General features: G+C 41.3%; 1 protein-coding gene across 4 annotated transcripts in view; it reads left to right on the forward strand.

The window, feature by feature from the left end:
• The window catches only part of LOC149322348 (protein sidekick-2), a 418,672-nt gene that overhangs the window by 361,153 nt on the left and 40,240 nt on the right, over positions 1-17,279 (forward strand). For all 4 annotated transcript variants that reach the window (XM_089540122.1, XM_089540139.1, XM_089540131.1 and 1 more), the window contains exons 22-32: positions 4,456-4,577; positions 5,492-5,601; positions 7,098-7,248; positions 8,480-8,717; positions 8,901-9,016; positions 9,979-10,168; positions 11,893-11,991; positions 12,307-12,501; positions 14,590-14,791; positions 15,283-15,386; positions 17,200-17,270. In XM_089540122.1, coding sequence (XP_089396248.1) covers positions 4,456-4,577; positions 5,492-5,601; positions 7,098-7,248; positions 8,480-8,717; positions 8,901-9,016; positions 9,979-10,168; positions 11,893-11,991; positions 12,307-12,501; positions 14,590-14,791; positions 15,283-15,386; positions 17,200-17,270 — 1,598 coding nt within the window. The remainder of the gene's footprint in view (positions 1-4,455; positions 4,578-5,491; positions 5,602-7,097; positions 7,249-8,479; positions 8,718-8,900; positions 9,017-9,978; positions 10,169-11,892; positions 11,992-12,306; positions 12,502-14,589; positions 14,792-15,282; positions 15,387-17,199; positions 17,271-17,279) is intronic.

The following is a 17,279-nucleotide window of genomic DNA, read 5'->3' on the forward strand; positions in this document are numbered from 1 at the left end:
AAATATATTATAACCATTTAACATTTAAAACATAACAGTTTGAAAACAGTTAAAACAGTTAAGTTTAAAACCCATCATGCTTAAACATGGACAAAATCCATCACACACACACACACACACACATAAAAAAAAGCTTTTGTAAATAGTCATTTTAACACAAGCATATGAGTATAACCCACATATAAATGTGAAAAATGGGAGTGCCCGGCCATATATACATATATATATGCTACACCAAATTCACAGTTACACCACAAGTCCACTAATACAGGTTGAGTATCCCTTATTTGAAATGCTTTGGGCCAGATGTGTTTTGGATTTCAGATTTGGGGTGTGTGAAATATCTGCATATACATAATGAGATAGTTTGGATATCCACACCTCCTACTTTTAACACATTCTCACATTTGTCTCCAGCCTCATGTCTTGTTCATTCACTACTTGTATATGAGACATAAAGCTGAAGACAGACTGAAGATCTGAGAGGCTAAAGATATAAGAGACCTGATACCTGTATTTGAAAAAAAGAATACAGTACATACTGTACTGTCTAGAGAGCCTATCAGCTGCCCGCTTCTGCCTTGTGAACAAATGAGTGGAAGCACTATAGCCGCAAAAATAGGCAGCTGTTGGCAAAAAGTTTTGGATCTCAGATTTCAGTACAGTATTTCCAGATTAGGGATGCTGAACCTATATATGTAAACAGGAATTTAACGTATAAAATTCTATGGGAGAGGAGAGCTCAGTTCAAATCATAAGGTCTTGGGAATGAAGCAACATGCACCACTCTGCTATGTTGGTCAGTCTTTATTTCTGTGGAAGAGGGATTCATTGACTATTTGGCATGTTGGCACCCTTCCTCTCCTTTGATCTGACTATTTTTCAAAAGGAAGGAGCTGCAGGAAATTAATCCCCAGCCCAAACAAATGAATTGTGGAAGAATAGCACAAAAGTAAAACATGGTTGCAATGGACTCAGTAAATTGTATAGAAAGGCTGAGATTCATAATTTAAGTTAAAAGCTTCTTGTTGTGTGAGTCTGCTGAAATTAAAACAACAAAAAATTTATTATACAGTGAGCCCGCGCCATACATGGGCTCCTTATAGGTGGCTTTCAGCATGTGCTGAAGCTGCATGGTAAATGGGCATGTGCCCTGCACACGCACATTGCTGCACAATGAGCACAAGCCCCATTATATCCAATGGGACTCACGACTGGTGCGCATAGCCGCACAACAAGCATAAGCCCCATTGGATTCAATGGGGCTCAAGCTTACACGATTTTTGCTTTACGCAGGGGGGTACAGAATGGATCCCCCACGTAAAGCAAGGGCCCACTGTACATTCAAGACTAAGAAATTTACTGTAGCATGAGATTTTGTGGGCCAGAATGTCTAGTTGTTTGTATTGTCAGCAACAGTTTGCTGAATGGTCGCTGTAGTTACTTCTGATTTCCCTTTTATTTTCATATCTAAAGTCCCACCTTCAACCCTGTGCATTGTATATATACCTGTAATTCTGGATAACACTGCATGCATCTGGTGAAATGGACTACAATGCATGCAATTTCATGCTAAATTTGTTAGTCTTTAATGTAACAAGATTCTGTTAATTTTAATGCATGGTAATTAGCCTAAGCCAGCAATCCTGTGTTAGCTTTGTTTATCCGTGCTGTGAATTCCAGCGTCCTGTAGCTAGTATCCTTTTAGCTCATTTGTTGATGTTGCTGCTGCAAAGAAATTCCATCTTCTGAAATGATGGCTTTTAATTCTCTGTGATCTCAGATTTGCCACTTAAATGTGGAATCAGACCTAAGGCTGAACGAAAACAAGGGGCAGTTGGCTTCAGAGAAGCTTCCCCCAATCTGGTGGGAGCAAACACATAGCTCTGATTCTGAGGGCCCAGGAAGAATGTTTTCCCCTACCTTAGCTGTGCCATGAAGAGCCTTTCATGTTGAGAAACACTAAACAAAGTGCTTGACACCACACTTCTTCAAAGCTATGTATACAACTCCATGCAAGACAAGGCTGGCATCATTCCATTCTAGATATCATACACTGCAGCTCTTTCATATATATTTATGCTGCTACTTTCTTAACTTTCAAAACCCAAGCCTTCAGGGACCAAATCAAACTGGTTTTAGAAGCACTGAGGACAACAAGGGATGTATTGCTCATTTCTAAGGATGAATCTTTGCTTGGTTTTTCAAGCCCTCATGAACAGAATTTTGAAGATTCACTTTGTTGAACAGATAGTTTTTCATATTTGATTTAATTCAGTTTGTCTGAGTGAACTTTGACTTTGCCAATCTCAATTAGTTTCAATATTTGTTCTTTTGAGTAATTCAATTAATTCAAGTTTGGGTCTCACATACTATACTCCTCACAATCTGACAACAAGCAACCACTCACGAGGCTTCAGAGTTATTAAATTAACAAACATCGAAGTAATGAATAAGAAATTACAGAAAACACTGTCATCTCTCCTTGTGACCTTCATGAGATGAGAGTTTTGCATTTGATGAATATTTGAATCTCTTCAAATATTTGTTTGAGACCTGCACCATTCTCAGCCCTAATCCAGGGATCCAGAAGTCTTACAATGCATCATTAATAAGCCACTAAATTGGCTGCTGAGAATCCTCTTGTTTTTCCGTCCCGGTTCCTTATTTTGTTCGTTGGGTGGGTTGGGTATTATTTAATGTAGTTTGATCGTGGAGTGGAAGGTTTATAATTATTTAATTTTTATCATAGAATATTTAGACACTGTTAGGTTTGTATCTCTGAGAGAAGAAGGATATATTACCTTTGTATCTATGTGATAAATAGCCAGTGATTGCAGGAGAGAAAGGTGCTTATTCATGCTAGATCAGCAAAGGGTCCTATCTGGTCCACCATCCTGCCTCTTAGTAGTCAGTGAGATGACTCTGAGAAGTCCATGAAGAGGACATGATGACTACAGCATTCTCCCACTTGTCTTCCATGACAGTTAGAGTTATCAGAGTGAAAACTGAAGAGGGCTTCTATACGTACTGAAATTCCTTTTCCGACACAATTTTTAAAGGTACAGGAGCCCTCTCCAGTTTTCACTCTGGTAAACCTGCTTGACAACTGGTTTACAGACATACTACCTCTCTTCCTGGACATACCCTATAGTCCTGTTGTCAACATTTGTTGACGGTCTTATCCTTCACACATTTGTCTAACCCTCTTTGAAGTGTGTCTTTGAGAACATAAGAACATGATCCTTCCTCGACTGCCCATTTCTTCTTAAAGTCTTAGACACTCAAGATGTTTCTCAAGATGCTTTTTGTGTCAAGGTTATCTTCCCCTGAAGCCACTTTTACTTAATAAAGTAGCCATTTGGTGTGTGTTTTTTAAAACAGATTTTCTTGATCTAGTCTCCTTCAGATGTTTTGAACCAACTCCCCAGCAGTCATTGGCATGCAAGCTGGAGTGGTGGGAATTGTAGTCCAACACATTGACTTCCAGATTGTGGTAGGGTATCAGATGTAGTCAGGTCTGTGACTATGATCTAAAGTGATATATGCTGCTTTTTACAGTATGACCACTAGAAGGTAAAAGCTAACATTGTGAAAGAAGAAAAATTCTCAGTTTACTTAGCATCTTTTTCATACACAGGACTGTTCCTTAGTGGCCCTGACTATAAGATTTTGAGGCAACCGATGCATGACCCATTCTTAAGATCGGAGTTTTTCCTGTGTTTTTAATTCCTGTGTATGGGGCTTCAGTGAGAGCTATAACTACAGATGGAACCTCTTCAGATATAGAAAATATTTGCACAAGGACTCAGTGCCCCTGCCCAGGCATACAAGCAAAACCTTGTGGTTGCAGTTGTTGAGGCTGATGAGAATGGCTTTTCCATGGTAATAACGTTTTCCTTCAACTGTCATGTATAGCACCTGTATTGTCCTTGATTCTGTGTTGGCTGTTTTTTCATTTTGATTCTAAAGATACTTTTGATATTGCTCATCTCAATCTCTTCTACTACTGTCTGCTCAAGTCATGCTAAAGCCTGCATTATAAAGCAATGTGTCTGCCTTCAAATTGCCTACTGACTTGTAGTGCCTCTATGGATTTCATAGGGTTTTATAAGGCATGGAATACTCAGAGGTGGTTTTGCCAGTTCCTTCCTTTGAAATATAGCCTATGGCACCTGATATTCATTGGTGGCTTCCCATCTAAGTACAAACCAGGGCTGACTCTGCTTAGCTTCCAAGGTCAGACAGGATCTGGTGCCTTTAGGGTATTTAGGCCCAAATAATAAAGCAATACCTTCCCCTTATATAGTTAGCTTATTAGAAGCAAACTTCCTCTTGAGTGCAGACTTTAGGCAAGATGCCTTTCAGTGAAGAATGTAAAGTGATGCAGTCAATTGGTATCATCTTCGCACTGTAGATAACAAAGTTTTGTCTTTGCTTTCTCTTTCTTTGAAGAACTTCCTGGGGCTCCTACCAACCTGGGCATCTCCAACATTGGTCCTCGCTCAGTCACACTTCAGTTCCGTCCTGGTTATGATGGCAAGACATCTATTTCCAGGTGGCAGGTAGAGGCTCAGGTAAGCCTGTGGCTGGCTGGCTGACATAACAGTGGAAGAAGTTTCCCACCACCAAAATTTGTGACCTCTTTTTCTCCATTCCCAATACAATACAAAAATTAAATTTGCATGTTGTTTTTTTCCAAAGTACAAAGTGGCTAAGATTGTTCAAGAACTACATGGCAAGGAGAGAAGAAAGAGTATGGCAAACTAAGGGTTAACATGGGAAATAGAAGATAACAGAAAATAGAAGCTGTGTTTTGTCTGCGTTTAGTCTGTTGTTATATACTGCGTAAGCATGGAGTATAATGCTAATGCAAATTTGTCATGGTGGATATTTAATCTTTTTATTTTGTTTTGTTACTATTTTATTTTACTACTACTATTACTACTACTACTATTTTAGTTTTCTCTTCCTTCCTGCAGAGATACATTTGAGATTTCGTGCATAGTGCCTGGTGAAATCTCAAGTCCTGTGGGGAGGCAGCAGTCATTCTTACCAACAGATTTTAGCATATTTCCATTAAGTCCTCTGAAGTGAAATGTGTTACGTTTATAATTCCCTTCTGTATTTTTGTGCATTTATTTAGAACAACTATGAATATACCTTGGGGGGTGGAGGGTGTTGCAGCAGGATATCAGTCAACGGTAATGATAACATGGCAGCAATTTATTCTCTCAAAGATCTCTAAAGTGATGAGATTGCTATGATTATTTGTTTTTTTAATTTGCCCAAATATTTACTTGCATTGTAAGATTATCATACATAAGCAGTCATGCTTTTCAGTCTCTGAGAACACAACACTACAAGTTTAGCTAATGTATTTTTACCTTGTGTGTGTGTGTGTGAGAGAGAGAGAGAGAGAGAGAGAAGCAGTGGTCTATAAAGTGGCAGTCCTATCCACCCTAATCCTATTGTCTTGCTTGACCTCCAGTTGGGTCAGACTGGTGAGAGTGAAGAATGGACCCTCATCCACCAGTTGTCTAATGAGCCAGATGCCCGTTCCATGGAAGTGCCCAATCTCAATCCCTACACATACTACAGGTGAGTGCTAGTTAAGGGAAAGAGATTCATAATGGCCCTGCTATATATTTCTTTTGCTGGAGATGCCCAAGAGCTTATGAAAAGATGAGACCAAAATGCTAGAATTCTTCTGCTCCCAGAGTCCAACCAGGTGCTTCCAGGAAGCCCAAAAACAGGGCAATTTTCTCTTCCTTAGTTGCTCCACAACAACTTCCATGGAGAGGCATGTTGGGAATAGACAATGTTTCTGATAGACCTGTCCACTGTGAGTGCTTTTCCACAATACCCAACACATGAGTTTCTGTGGTGGATGGCAAGTAACCTGCCAAACAAGGGGTTCACTTTACATTTGCATTAGCAAGAGACTGAATGTTTTCCTCCAGAACAAAGGTAGGTTTAATAAAGGTTAATCAAATAAGAGAAAGTCAGAGGAAACCAGGCCTCCTTATCTTTTATGATAGCTCCCTCAGGTTAGACAATGAAGCTTATATAATTCATTAAAGACCCCCTACCTTTTCTCTCAAAATCTAAAGACTGGACTGATGAGGAAAGAAAATGGCCTATAAGGCTACCCTAATAAAGCCATATTTCTATGCAAGGCTTTCAGTGGAAGGGGAAATAATAGAAGAGCTTCTAGAGGTCATTTGAAGCCTGTGGGTGGGAAAGTTCAACACACGGATGAGGAACCTTTTCCTGTGTCACTTCAATCTTTTCCCACCACTGATTCCAAAGCTTGGCACATTCACTTTTAAATTAAGTAATTCCTATTATCCTTACAAGGCCTAAAAAGTACTTCATTTCCGTTACACTGGCCCATTACAGACAGGCACCCTAGGACGGACTCAGTCTGTGCTAGGGTTAGAAAGGGGCGTCTCTTCCAGACAGCCCTAACTCTAGCACGGACTGAGTCTGTACGAAATGGTGGCCGCCGTTCCACACGGCCGCCACCATCTTGATGTAGCCATCTTGAATGTCACGGCGTCACATCCGGGGCCCAGGAAGGAGCGCAATTTTCATGCTCCTTCTTTGCTGCGTCCGGGAACCGCGCCATTTGGCTGCTGCGGTTCCCAGACGCAGCAACCAGCGGCGGCAGGAGACCGCCGCTTTTCAGCGGTCTGTAACCCGCCACTAAGTATTTTTGAGAAACACAATTTGTTACTTCTGTTTCTGAAAAATAACTGTTTGTAGTTACTTTAAAACACACACACACACATCTCTTGATTTATGGTACCAAACACACTCTCCTACAGTCTACATTTTCAGTTCCTCAGCCTTCACAATAGAGCATGAGGTAGTAGCATGAAGTAGCACTTGAACTATGTGATATTCCTCCTCCATCATTTATTGAGCCCACACCCTTGGAACTTTAAAAATTTAAATGGTACAATTGTGCCACAGAAGGAGTAAAGTTATTGCAAAAAGAAAGTGAATTAAAAGCTGCAAGTTGTAGTAACTACAACTACAAATTTGTAGTTACTCCCAAGATCTGACTAATCTATCTGCTTTCTTCCTACCAGCTTCCGCATGCGACAGGTGAACATCGTAGGCACAAGCCCACCCAGCCTGCCTTCCCGCAGGATCCAGACATTGCAGGCCCCACCTGACATAGCTCCTGCCAATATTACACTGCGAACAGCCAGCGAAACCAGCCTCTGGCTGCGATGGATGGTGAGCAGTTATATAAGGAGCACTAGAGGCTATTATTGTTTGTTGAGGGAAAGGAGTTAGAAGAAAACGAGAGAGTGAAGAAACAACAATGGGAGCTGAATCACAGCAGATCAGTTACCCTGATGTTTGTAACCAGGCAAGTCAAATAAAATGTTTCCTAAGATGGATCTGAAATCAAAAAGTCAGAGGGAGTCAATGGGGGTAGCAGTTCTGGTGAAAGCTAGTTTCACCATTGGGTATAGATATAAAATGAATAGGGGTATGCAAAAGATAGGACTTTCTCTATGTTTCAACTAGTCTAGGCTTCCTCAGAGGGAAAGTCACTGATCCTCTGAAAAAAGGAATTCTGTGACACCGGTTGTGTCAAGATAAGTGCCATTTTTAATCAATTGATTTCCTCAGACCTCAATTTCCTCATGGCAGAAACCTGTGAACTCCTGTTACTGTGAGTAGAAACAGCAGTATCACTGAATTTTATCACAGATAGAGGTGGCATTGTGTTCCACATTAAGCAAACATCAGTGATGGAAGTGTGATTCTTGTCCTTCTCCTTTTTGTTCTTCTCTTTAAACACTTAGTGCCATCATCTGGACCTGTCTCAATTCCAGACAGCAAACTTGCAGCCTGCTGTTCACAGGTTTCTACTATGAAGAAACTGAGGTCTGCAGAAATCCACTGGTTCAAAATGATGCCTCTGTTTCTGGAGAGGTTTTCAGGAACTGAAGCCCATGAAAATGCATATCATTGTAGGCCCAGGACAAGAAATAAGAATTGGAAGTAGGGCGGGAGTAGGGTATAGACTGTGGGGTGCAAAATGGCTTCTGTTCTGTAAACAACAAGGCAGAAGAGTCAGCTCCAATAATGAGATTTGTTTTTCAGTCTTGATATTGAAAAATAAATAGGCAAACAAATATGCAAACAAACAAATAAAAATTAATATTTAAAAAAGAGAGGAAATAACAATAATGAATTTCTTTTTCCAGTCCTAGGATTTTATTACCTAGTTGTTTGTTCATTTATTTGTTTATGTATTTGTTCTTTCATCTGAAGAAAACTGACAATTTGCCAATAAATAAATATTTACTTAAATATCCTTGGGAAACTCATGGAATTTTATAAAATTTGGGCATCACTTAGGGAGTTCTGGGAAGATGTGACATCTTTAAGAGAGGAAAAATTCTGGAAAAGGATATGTTGGAGACTGGCAAAAATGCTCCCTTTGTTTCCCCAGCCCCTCCCAGAGATAGAGTACAATGGCAGCCCAGAGTCTGTGGGCTACCGGTTGCGTTATTCACGCTTAGACGGCCGCAGCCGCACAGTGACCAACACCATCCATGACCGCATGGAGCGTGAATTTACCATTGAGGACCTGGAAGAATGGACTGAGTACCGACTGCAGGTGCAAGCCTTCAATGCCATTGGGCCCGGGCCATGGAGTCAGACCGTGGTGGGGCGAACCCGGGAGTCAGGTATCCTGTGCACCCCAGCCTTGTCACTAGCCCTTAAGACAGTCTGGCAGGCCTCTCACCACCTGCTTGGAACTTTATGTGTGAAGGTTTGGGCTGCGTATGTTGATTTTCACCAACCCAGCTCAGACAAGCCAATTAAGTGTCAGGTTTTTCTTCCTTCTGTTCTTCCCTTTGTACATACAGTTCCTTCATCAGGACCCACCAATATCTCAGCCCTGGCAACTACATCAACCTCCATGCTGGTGCGATGGAATGACATTCCCGAAGGTGACCGAAATGGACTTGTACTAGGCTACAAGGTAGGTAATGGAAACAGTGGCCCCTTCCCTGGCAAGTAGCCAACTGTCTTGAACCATTTTTTATACACCAAGATTTGAGGATATTCTTCATCCATTGCCTGAAGCCTCCTGTAATTTCAATCATAACCTCACCGTCTTCCTTAGTGCACTGAATCTTGGTGTATACCTGCAGACCCCCTGCTATCCCTGTCCTCCACTTTGTCCTTCTAGAGATGTTTGAGAAATTCTGCCTTGGTAAATTCTGATGGAAACTAACCTGGTCCATAGCTCCTGGACTAATAATCAGATTAGACTGACACTCTTCTGAATTTCACTGTACAGTTTTTATCTCAAAAATGCTAAAATATACTTAAAGTGTGTATTTTAGGGTAAAATACATTTAGTAATGCATGTTCTTAAGAAGATTTTTTAAAAGTATGCATTGACATATGAATTTCTAAGCAGCTTTTTTTAAAATTCATTGTTACAGAGACAAGTGGACTTATGAATGAGCACATGCAAGATTGAGAGACTGAAAATAGCTGTTCTATCTATCCTTATGCTCATCTCTCCCAATCCACATGTTTTAACAGCTTTTACTCACTAATCCTTTTCATCTACAGCCCAGTCTCATGCCTTGGCCACTTTCAAAATGCCCTAATTTTCTGACTGTCCCTCTTGTTGAGGAAGAATGTTACCATACCAATTTTTCAGGAAAGAATGCCTCCCACTCACAATACCACAGGTAGAATTCAGAGACATAGCCGTGTTAGTCTGGGAAATCAGTATGCAAAGGGATCTTGTAGCACCTTTGAGACTAACTGAAAGAAAGAAGCTGGTAGAAAGAGCTTTTGTAGACTTAAGCCTATTTCCTGAGGTGCATGGGGTGGAGTAGTAAGTAGTAATACTGAAAGACCTGGAGAAGGGAGACCCAGTACTTCTCCTTTCTTTGCTGGCTATATGCATCTCTCTTATTCTTTTAGGTTATGTATAAAGAGAAGGATTCAGATGCCAGGGCCCAGTTCTGGTTGGTGGAAGGCAATGCCTCACGGAGTGCCCAGCTGACAGGCTTGGGCAAGTATGTCCTCTATGAGATCCGGGTGCTGGCTTTCACCCGCATCGGTGATGGTGTGCCCAGTAATCCACCCATTCTTGAGCGCACACTGGATGATGGTAGGTATCTAGCAACCTTCTATCTACTGGCCAGAATTACCATTTGAAAGAAGGAGAGAGGGGGTAACCCAAGGAAAGAAGATGTAGGAAAAACAGAGGTACTGGTGTGATGCTTGAATGCTATGCAAAGCAAAGAAAAAGAAACACCAATTCTGATAATACACAACAACTTTTGTTGAGGACCAAGGAAATCACTTATGATTGTACTGTTTGCTGAGATATTAGCAATTCTTAGTACTGTGGCCTTGGGTAAGTGACACTCTCTGAGCCTCAGGGGAAGGCAATGGCAAACCTCATCTGAACAAATCTTGCCAAGAAAACCCCATGATAGATTCACTTTAGGGTTGACATAAGTTGGAAATGACTTGAAGGCACACAACAGCAACAACAACAACAAACAGATTATTGTTGCGCACTCAAAGTGCTTCATTTGTATTGTATTGTTTTGTTGCAATTCTTACAACAAATCTCTATGATACAGTATGTTGGTATTATTGTCCTCTTATTGTAGATAGGGAGGGTGAGATTTCATTGCCAAGGTAAAATCTGAACTTCAACTTAATTTCATAAACCCCTTGCTAACGATCTATTGAGACATGTCAAAAGAGCAGTCTGTCCTCCTAGGAACCAGCAGCCTCCCAAAAAACAGGGAAGAAGAGGGAAAGATAGAGGGGGAGGGAGTGTGGAAAGACGAAGTCAGTCCTGCCCAGTTTGGTTTCTGACTATGCCTGCCGTTGCCCTAACCACTTTTTACATGCGACTACCAAGAGATTACTTAGTCAGCCCCAGAGGGAATGTGACTTTGGTTTTCTGTTCCTTTTCTAAAGCCTTAATCCTGCATCAGCAACCACTCAGCATTCCCAAGAACAGCCCCAAAACCCAAATATACAAATATTATTTTATTATTATTATTTTATGTACTTATATCCTACTTTTTATGTACTTATGTCCTACTTTTCTCCCAATATAGGGACTCAGGGAGGCTAACAGTAAATTTAAAAGAGTAAAAATTAAAAACAATACAAGAGCATTTAAAAGTATAAGTATAAAGTTTTAAAAACAAAGAATTTTAAAAGTTTAAAAAATACACATTAAAATATTAAAAAGTTATATATATATATATATATATATATATATATATATATATATATATATATATAAAAAACCTTGATTTGCATAGCATTTAAAAACCCAACCCTCATCTGATTTAAAAAGTCCAATGGCACAAAAATGTTTTTACCTGCCACTGGTCTCTCTAGGGAGGAAGTTTCAAAGCCTGGGAGCAGTCACTGAGAAAGCCCTCTCCCTTGTTCTCAACAAACAAGCTTGAGAGAGTGGTGGGACAAAGAGAAGGGCCTCTCCAGATTATCTGAATGCTCTAGTGGGCTCATTTTGAATTGTGCCTTCAAACAGACCAGCAACTAATAAAACTGTTGCAACAAGGGAGTTCTGTGCTCCCTGTAGCCAGCACTAGTTAACAACCTGGCTGTGGCTGTTTGGGAACAGTTCCACATAGAGTGTGTTACAAATCCAAATGATGTAACTAAGGCATGTACCACTGTGGCCAAATCTGACTTCTCAAAATAGAGCAACTACTGTCACCTTAGCGTTTGTGTGCATGTACTTAGATGAAGATTCAGTGCTGTCTACTTGTGTAGGTATACGTGTTCTACCTGACAGCACAATCTAAGCACCTCATTTTCTCTTGTATTGTTGTATTCCAGTGCCTGGACCCCCAGTTGGCATTCTCTTCCCTGAAGTTAGAACAACTTCTGTACGGCTAATCTGGCAGCCACCAGCTGCTCCAAATGGTATAATTCTAGGTAAGCAGGTACCAAAGACCAGGGTGACTCAAGGAATCACTAGTTCTATCTCCAGTCTTTTCTCCACCATTTTGGATGTCACTTATTGTCATCAGAGGCACTATGGTGAGATAAAAGAGACTAACCCACTTTACTTGTGGGTAAATTGTGGGCCACTATCCATGACTATTCTGTCTTAAAATCCCATTCTATGATTCCAGTTTACTTCTTTTACAATGATATGTTCCTGCTTTGATCATATGAAGGATGGGCATAGGGGAGAATTTTCCTTTTCCCAAACATTTTCTAACCACACTGTGTTCAAATTATGTCCAGCTTACCAGATCACCCATCGCCTCAACACCACAACTGCCAATTCAGCCAATGTGGAGGTCCTCAACCCCAGTGCTCGCCAGTTTACTGCTACTGGTCTTAAGCCTGAGTCCACATACCTCTTCCGTATCACAGCACAGACCCGAAAGGGTTGGGGTGAAGCAGCAGAGGCACTGGTGGTCACTACAGAGAAGAGAGGTAATTTTGCCAGGAAGGGATGTAGTGGGAAGAAAGATCTTCAATGGGATGCACTATGTATGAGAGTGATCCTGTGTGATAGAGAATGAGTTGGTAAAATTCTAGACTCTTCCACATATGGCAAGGAGGGAGCATAATCTTTTTAATGTTTGCCTACATCCAAAAAGTTTAGTGCAGGGAATAAATTGATTAAGCACACCAAGAAAAGAGCTATGGTATAACTTTCTGTGTAATAATGCTAATTGATTAGATTCAGAAAGAGGTTTTTTACATAGTGTAGGTTTTTTCAAAAATGACACAAGTGCATATAAGCATACAGAAGTGTGTGGAGAGAGAGACAGTGCAATATCAAGTCATTCTATCTGGAATCGTACCACTTCAGGCCCAAATTAAAAATGAGATGCAATCATATGTCTCTTTCCCCTGAATTCTTTGAACAAGATGTCAGAGACATCAGAGGTGTCAAGTTTAAGTGGAAGAATAGTAGGGAAGCTGCGGAATTAATTTCTTCTTGGCTTTTTTTTTTTATGTCAAACCACTTTTGCCCACCTTCTTTTCTTTCCATTTGAGAAAAGGTAGAAATGCCTCTATTTTTTTTCTTCACAACAAAAATAACGGAGGAAGAGAGATTTTAGGTGGGGGGGGGGGGAAACAAAGATGGAAAGTATTAAACAGAAGGTCATCTGCCATTATTTTCTGTACAGAAAAGGGCTGCTGCCTGTGCAGAAAATGCTGCTTTCTGTACAAAACAACTAAATGAATTTTGCACAGGATAAGCCGCAATTTGTGAATAGTCTTCCAAAACTGCAAAATGTTTGAAAACTTTCTCGCCGTGGGGAGAAAATTGCTAAAATTACTTTTTGCCTCCTTTGAAAAGAAAATTAGTGAATAATTATATCACTATGTTGCCTAACATAAAGAGGAAGGTGGTGTACCCTGAGTGTATATGGATCTCAGCCTCTCAAGTTGTAGCTAGATAGTCAATCTCTTATCCTACAAAAGTGTTAACTAAAATCTTTTATGTTTCCCTATAGGTCCAACACATTTAATAGAAACAGAAAATTGTAAAGTGGTAATTTTATTTAGTTAATAAGACATATTTAGGGGCTTTCCAGACAATCTTATCAAACTCTAAATTGTGGGTGGTTGTTGTAGTAGACACCTTCAATATTAGTAAGCCTGTTGCAGAGAAACTATAGTTTCTCACATACTACGAGGAAAATATGAGATTTTTCCCACACACAGCCACCTGCTTGGAGTGTACTTGGGATGTGTAAAAAGTAGCCATTCAAGAGGGTTCATAATATGGTCATTCCTATGATGTTTTCTGACTTCTTGTAAATGTTTATTTTATCCCTATTTTATGTTTCTTATTTCTTGATAAGTCACTGAGCATGTTCTCCTTGTAATTCTCAAGCACAAAATTAATAATGTTGTTATAAAGAAAAATACCCATAAGGAATACCTGAAAGCCTGTTCCTTCACCATCACCTTCTGCAGTCAGTTTATTAATGTTTCTTATGAGTTCTTCTGATTGTATTTAGTTATTTTTAAACCTATATACTTCCAATCCTGCTATACCAGTACAAGAAGACTAGTCAATACAATTGGACTATGGAAAGGTTATGCAGTCCTGTCTGTTTTGTGGAGATACCATGCTTTTCTCTTTTTAGTAACACCAATAGGAGCAGCACACAAAAATGTAGAAAGCCTTACTTTCTTGAACACAGAAATACCATTTTAAAAATAAAAATTAGGATACATAGGAACACAATGAATATCTCATATGCAGGAAACTAACATCTCTAATTTGCAGACCAGTATAGCTTGCTGTGAGCCAACTGGATATGGTTTGGTTTGGATTAGATAAGAGAAAAAAACATTTCTAGACTCCATCCGCAAAGCATATACAGTAAAAAGGCAGGATTCTTGAAAATTCCTTGTAAAAAATACAGCCCTGCTCAAAGTAAACTCTTTCCTAGCCGATGGGATTTACACATGTCACTGCATCTATGCGGTTATTACTGCAGCTGTTTTCACCCCATGCTTGCATCCTTCAGCAACCTGTGCCTTTTTTAATCTCACTAGACCGTCCCCAGCCTCCCAGCAAGCCAGTTGTATTGCAGGAAGATGTCAAGGCAAGGAATGTGCTACTATCATGGGAGCCAGGCAGTGATGGGCTCTCCCCAGTCCGGTATTACACTGTGCAAACACGGGAACTCCCTGATGGGAAATGGTTGTTGCATTCTGCCTCTGTCAACCACAACACAACATCCTTCATAGTTAACAGGTGAGTTACCAACAGATGGGTTGTTAGGAGCCATTTATTGAAAAAGAAAGGTGGCATTGTCAAGGTTGGCTCTTCTGATTTTGTCAGTCTGTTCCATGGCCAGATTTGGATCATCCAGGCTTCTGCTTTTCAATCATGTAAATTGTCTTGCATCCCAGTCTTCAAGGAAGACAGGATATAAACTAACTAACCAACTAACTAACTAAGGCTTTGCTTAGCTCACCATTTAGAGAGTCTCTTCTTTGTCTCACTCTTACTAAGCCTGAGAACACCTTCTTACCAAAAACTTGAGATTTTCCATTGCCTGGAATGGGAGTTAGCCATAAGGTCACACAGTTATCTCAATTTTGTTTTTTCTGAAGTCTTTAGGAAGAGCTTATTGGCTAAGAAGTGAAAATATTAGGGAAAACAGAAGGCAACAAGAGCACTGGATCTGGATTTATCTTGGACTTTTCCAAAACCAAGCTTAGTACCATGTGCTCCCTTTGCAGGCTGAAGCCTTTCACCACCTACAAATTCCGAGTCAAGGCAACCAATGACATTGGTGACAGCGAGTACAGTGAAGAGTCAGAGTCACTCACCACTCTACAGGCTGGTATGTGAACTCACTGGATTATGAGATACTTCAGCAAGAGATCTTTTTCCTCCACTCATAAGAATAGAGACTGTCATAAAATGTGAAAGATGTTGGTAGATGGGGTAGGCTGAAGTTAAGGTTAAAGAGCATTATTAAGCACAATCAAATGACCCATAAATAAATAAATAATAAAAATTTTATTTATATACCGCCCTTCCATCAGATCAGGGCGGTTTACAACAGTTAAAATACAATAAGCATAAACATTAAAATCATACATCAAACCAATTACAATATTACAGAAACATAAAAACAAAAGGCCCCAGGTTAGCCAATCCCGTTGCCAGTGCGGCGGGGGAGGCCTATAGGACCTTATTCAGGGAATGCAGTCCTGAACAGGAAGGTCTTAAGATCCCGTCTGAATTGGGCCAGGGAGGTAGCTGAGCGGAGCTCTGTGGGCAGCGTGTTCCAAAGGGCCGGGGCGGCGATGGAAAAAGTGGAGACAAGCCTCGCCCCGGGAACCCTAAGTAGTTGCTGCCCAGATGTTCTGAGGGTGCGGGGCGGAATGTACGGGGAGAGGCGGTCCTTCAGGTATCCTGGGCCCAAGCCATTTAGGGCTTTATAGGTCATCACCAACACCTTATATTGCGCCCGGAAGCGAATGGGCAGCCAATGGAGATCTTTTAATACCGGTGTTATATGGCTGGCCCTGGACATACCAGTGACCAGCCTGGCTGCCATGTTCTGCACCATTTGAAGCTTCCGGGTTTGGTATAAGGGTTGCCCCATGTAGAGTACATTGCAGAAATCCAGTCTCGAGGTTACCAGGGCGTGTACTACAGTTTCAAGGTCCCTCTGGGCCAGGTATGGGCGCAGCTGGCGAATAAGCCGAAGCTGATGACAGGTGCTCTTGACCGTCGCATTCACCTGAGCAGTCAGGTGAAGGGACGAGTCAAGAAGCACCCCCAGACTGCGCACGGAGTCCTTCACAGGGAGCGTGACCCCGTTCAGGACAGGTGGAACCACCGCCATTCCTGGACCAGGGGAACCTATCACGAGTACCTCCGTTTTCTCTGGATTCAGCTTGAGTCGGTTTTCCCTCATCCAGCCCATTACTGACTCCGGACAGGCCACGAGAGGAGAGACGCCATCCTCAGTCACTGCATCAGTCGGAGACATAGAGAAGATTATTTGGGTGTCATCAGCGTACTGATAACCCCGCGCCCCATGTCTCCGGATGATCTCTCCCAGCGGTTTCATGTAAATGTTAAATAGCATGGGAGACAGAATGGCTCCTTGAGGGACCCCAGTTTTAAGGTCCCTCTCATCGGAGCACACGTCTCCCAGCTGCACCATCTGAGACCTCCCGGAGAGGTAGGACCGGAACCACTGGAGCGCAGTGCCCCCGATTCCCACCTCTGCCAGGCGCCCCAGAAGGATACCATGGTCTATGGTATCGAAAGCCGCTGAGATGTCCAAGAGCACCAACAGGGACATGCTTCCCCTGTCGATGCCCAGAGTAATACAGGATCACAGAGTAATACAGATGGGGTGGGTTGTGCAGAGAATAATGTAAACTTATTACCAATTGGACCCAAGTTATTCCACATCAAGGAAATGTTGCATCATCAAAAAGGTTTTTCTCTCTGCTTCAGAATCACAAAATCGACCAATATCCTACAAAATGGTAATCACTGTATCCACAATTGTTATCATAACCTGCCAATTTGCTATAGTCTACCATTTTCCATTGACCTGTGCACTTCACTGAAAAAAGAAAGAAGAGTTTGGTTGTTCCTGCTTGTGTCCCACATCTTTTGTCTTCCCTCAGCCCCAGAAGAAGCTCCCATCATCTTGTCAGTGACTCCTCACACGACCACATCCGTCTTGATCCGCTGGCAGGTAGAGTGG

The sequence above is a fragment of the Sceloporus occidentalis genome, unplaced genomic scaffold (genome assembly GCF_023333645.1).
Source record: "Sceloporus occidentalis isolate IW3139 unplaced genomic scaffold, rSceOcc1.0.p SCAF_1, whole genome shotgun sequence".
Lineage (NCBI taxonomy): Eukaryota > Metazoa > Chordata > Lepidosauria > Squamata > Phrynosomatidae > Sceloporus > Sceloporus occidentalis.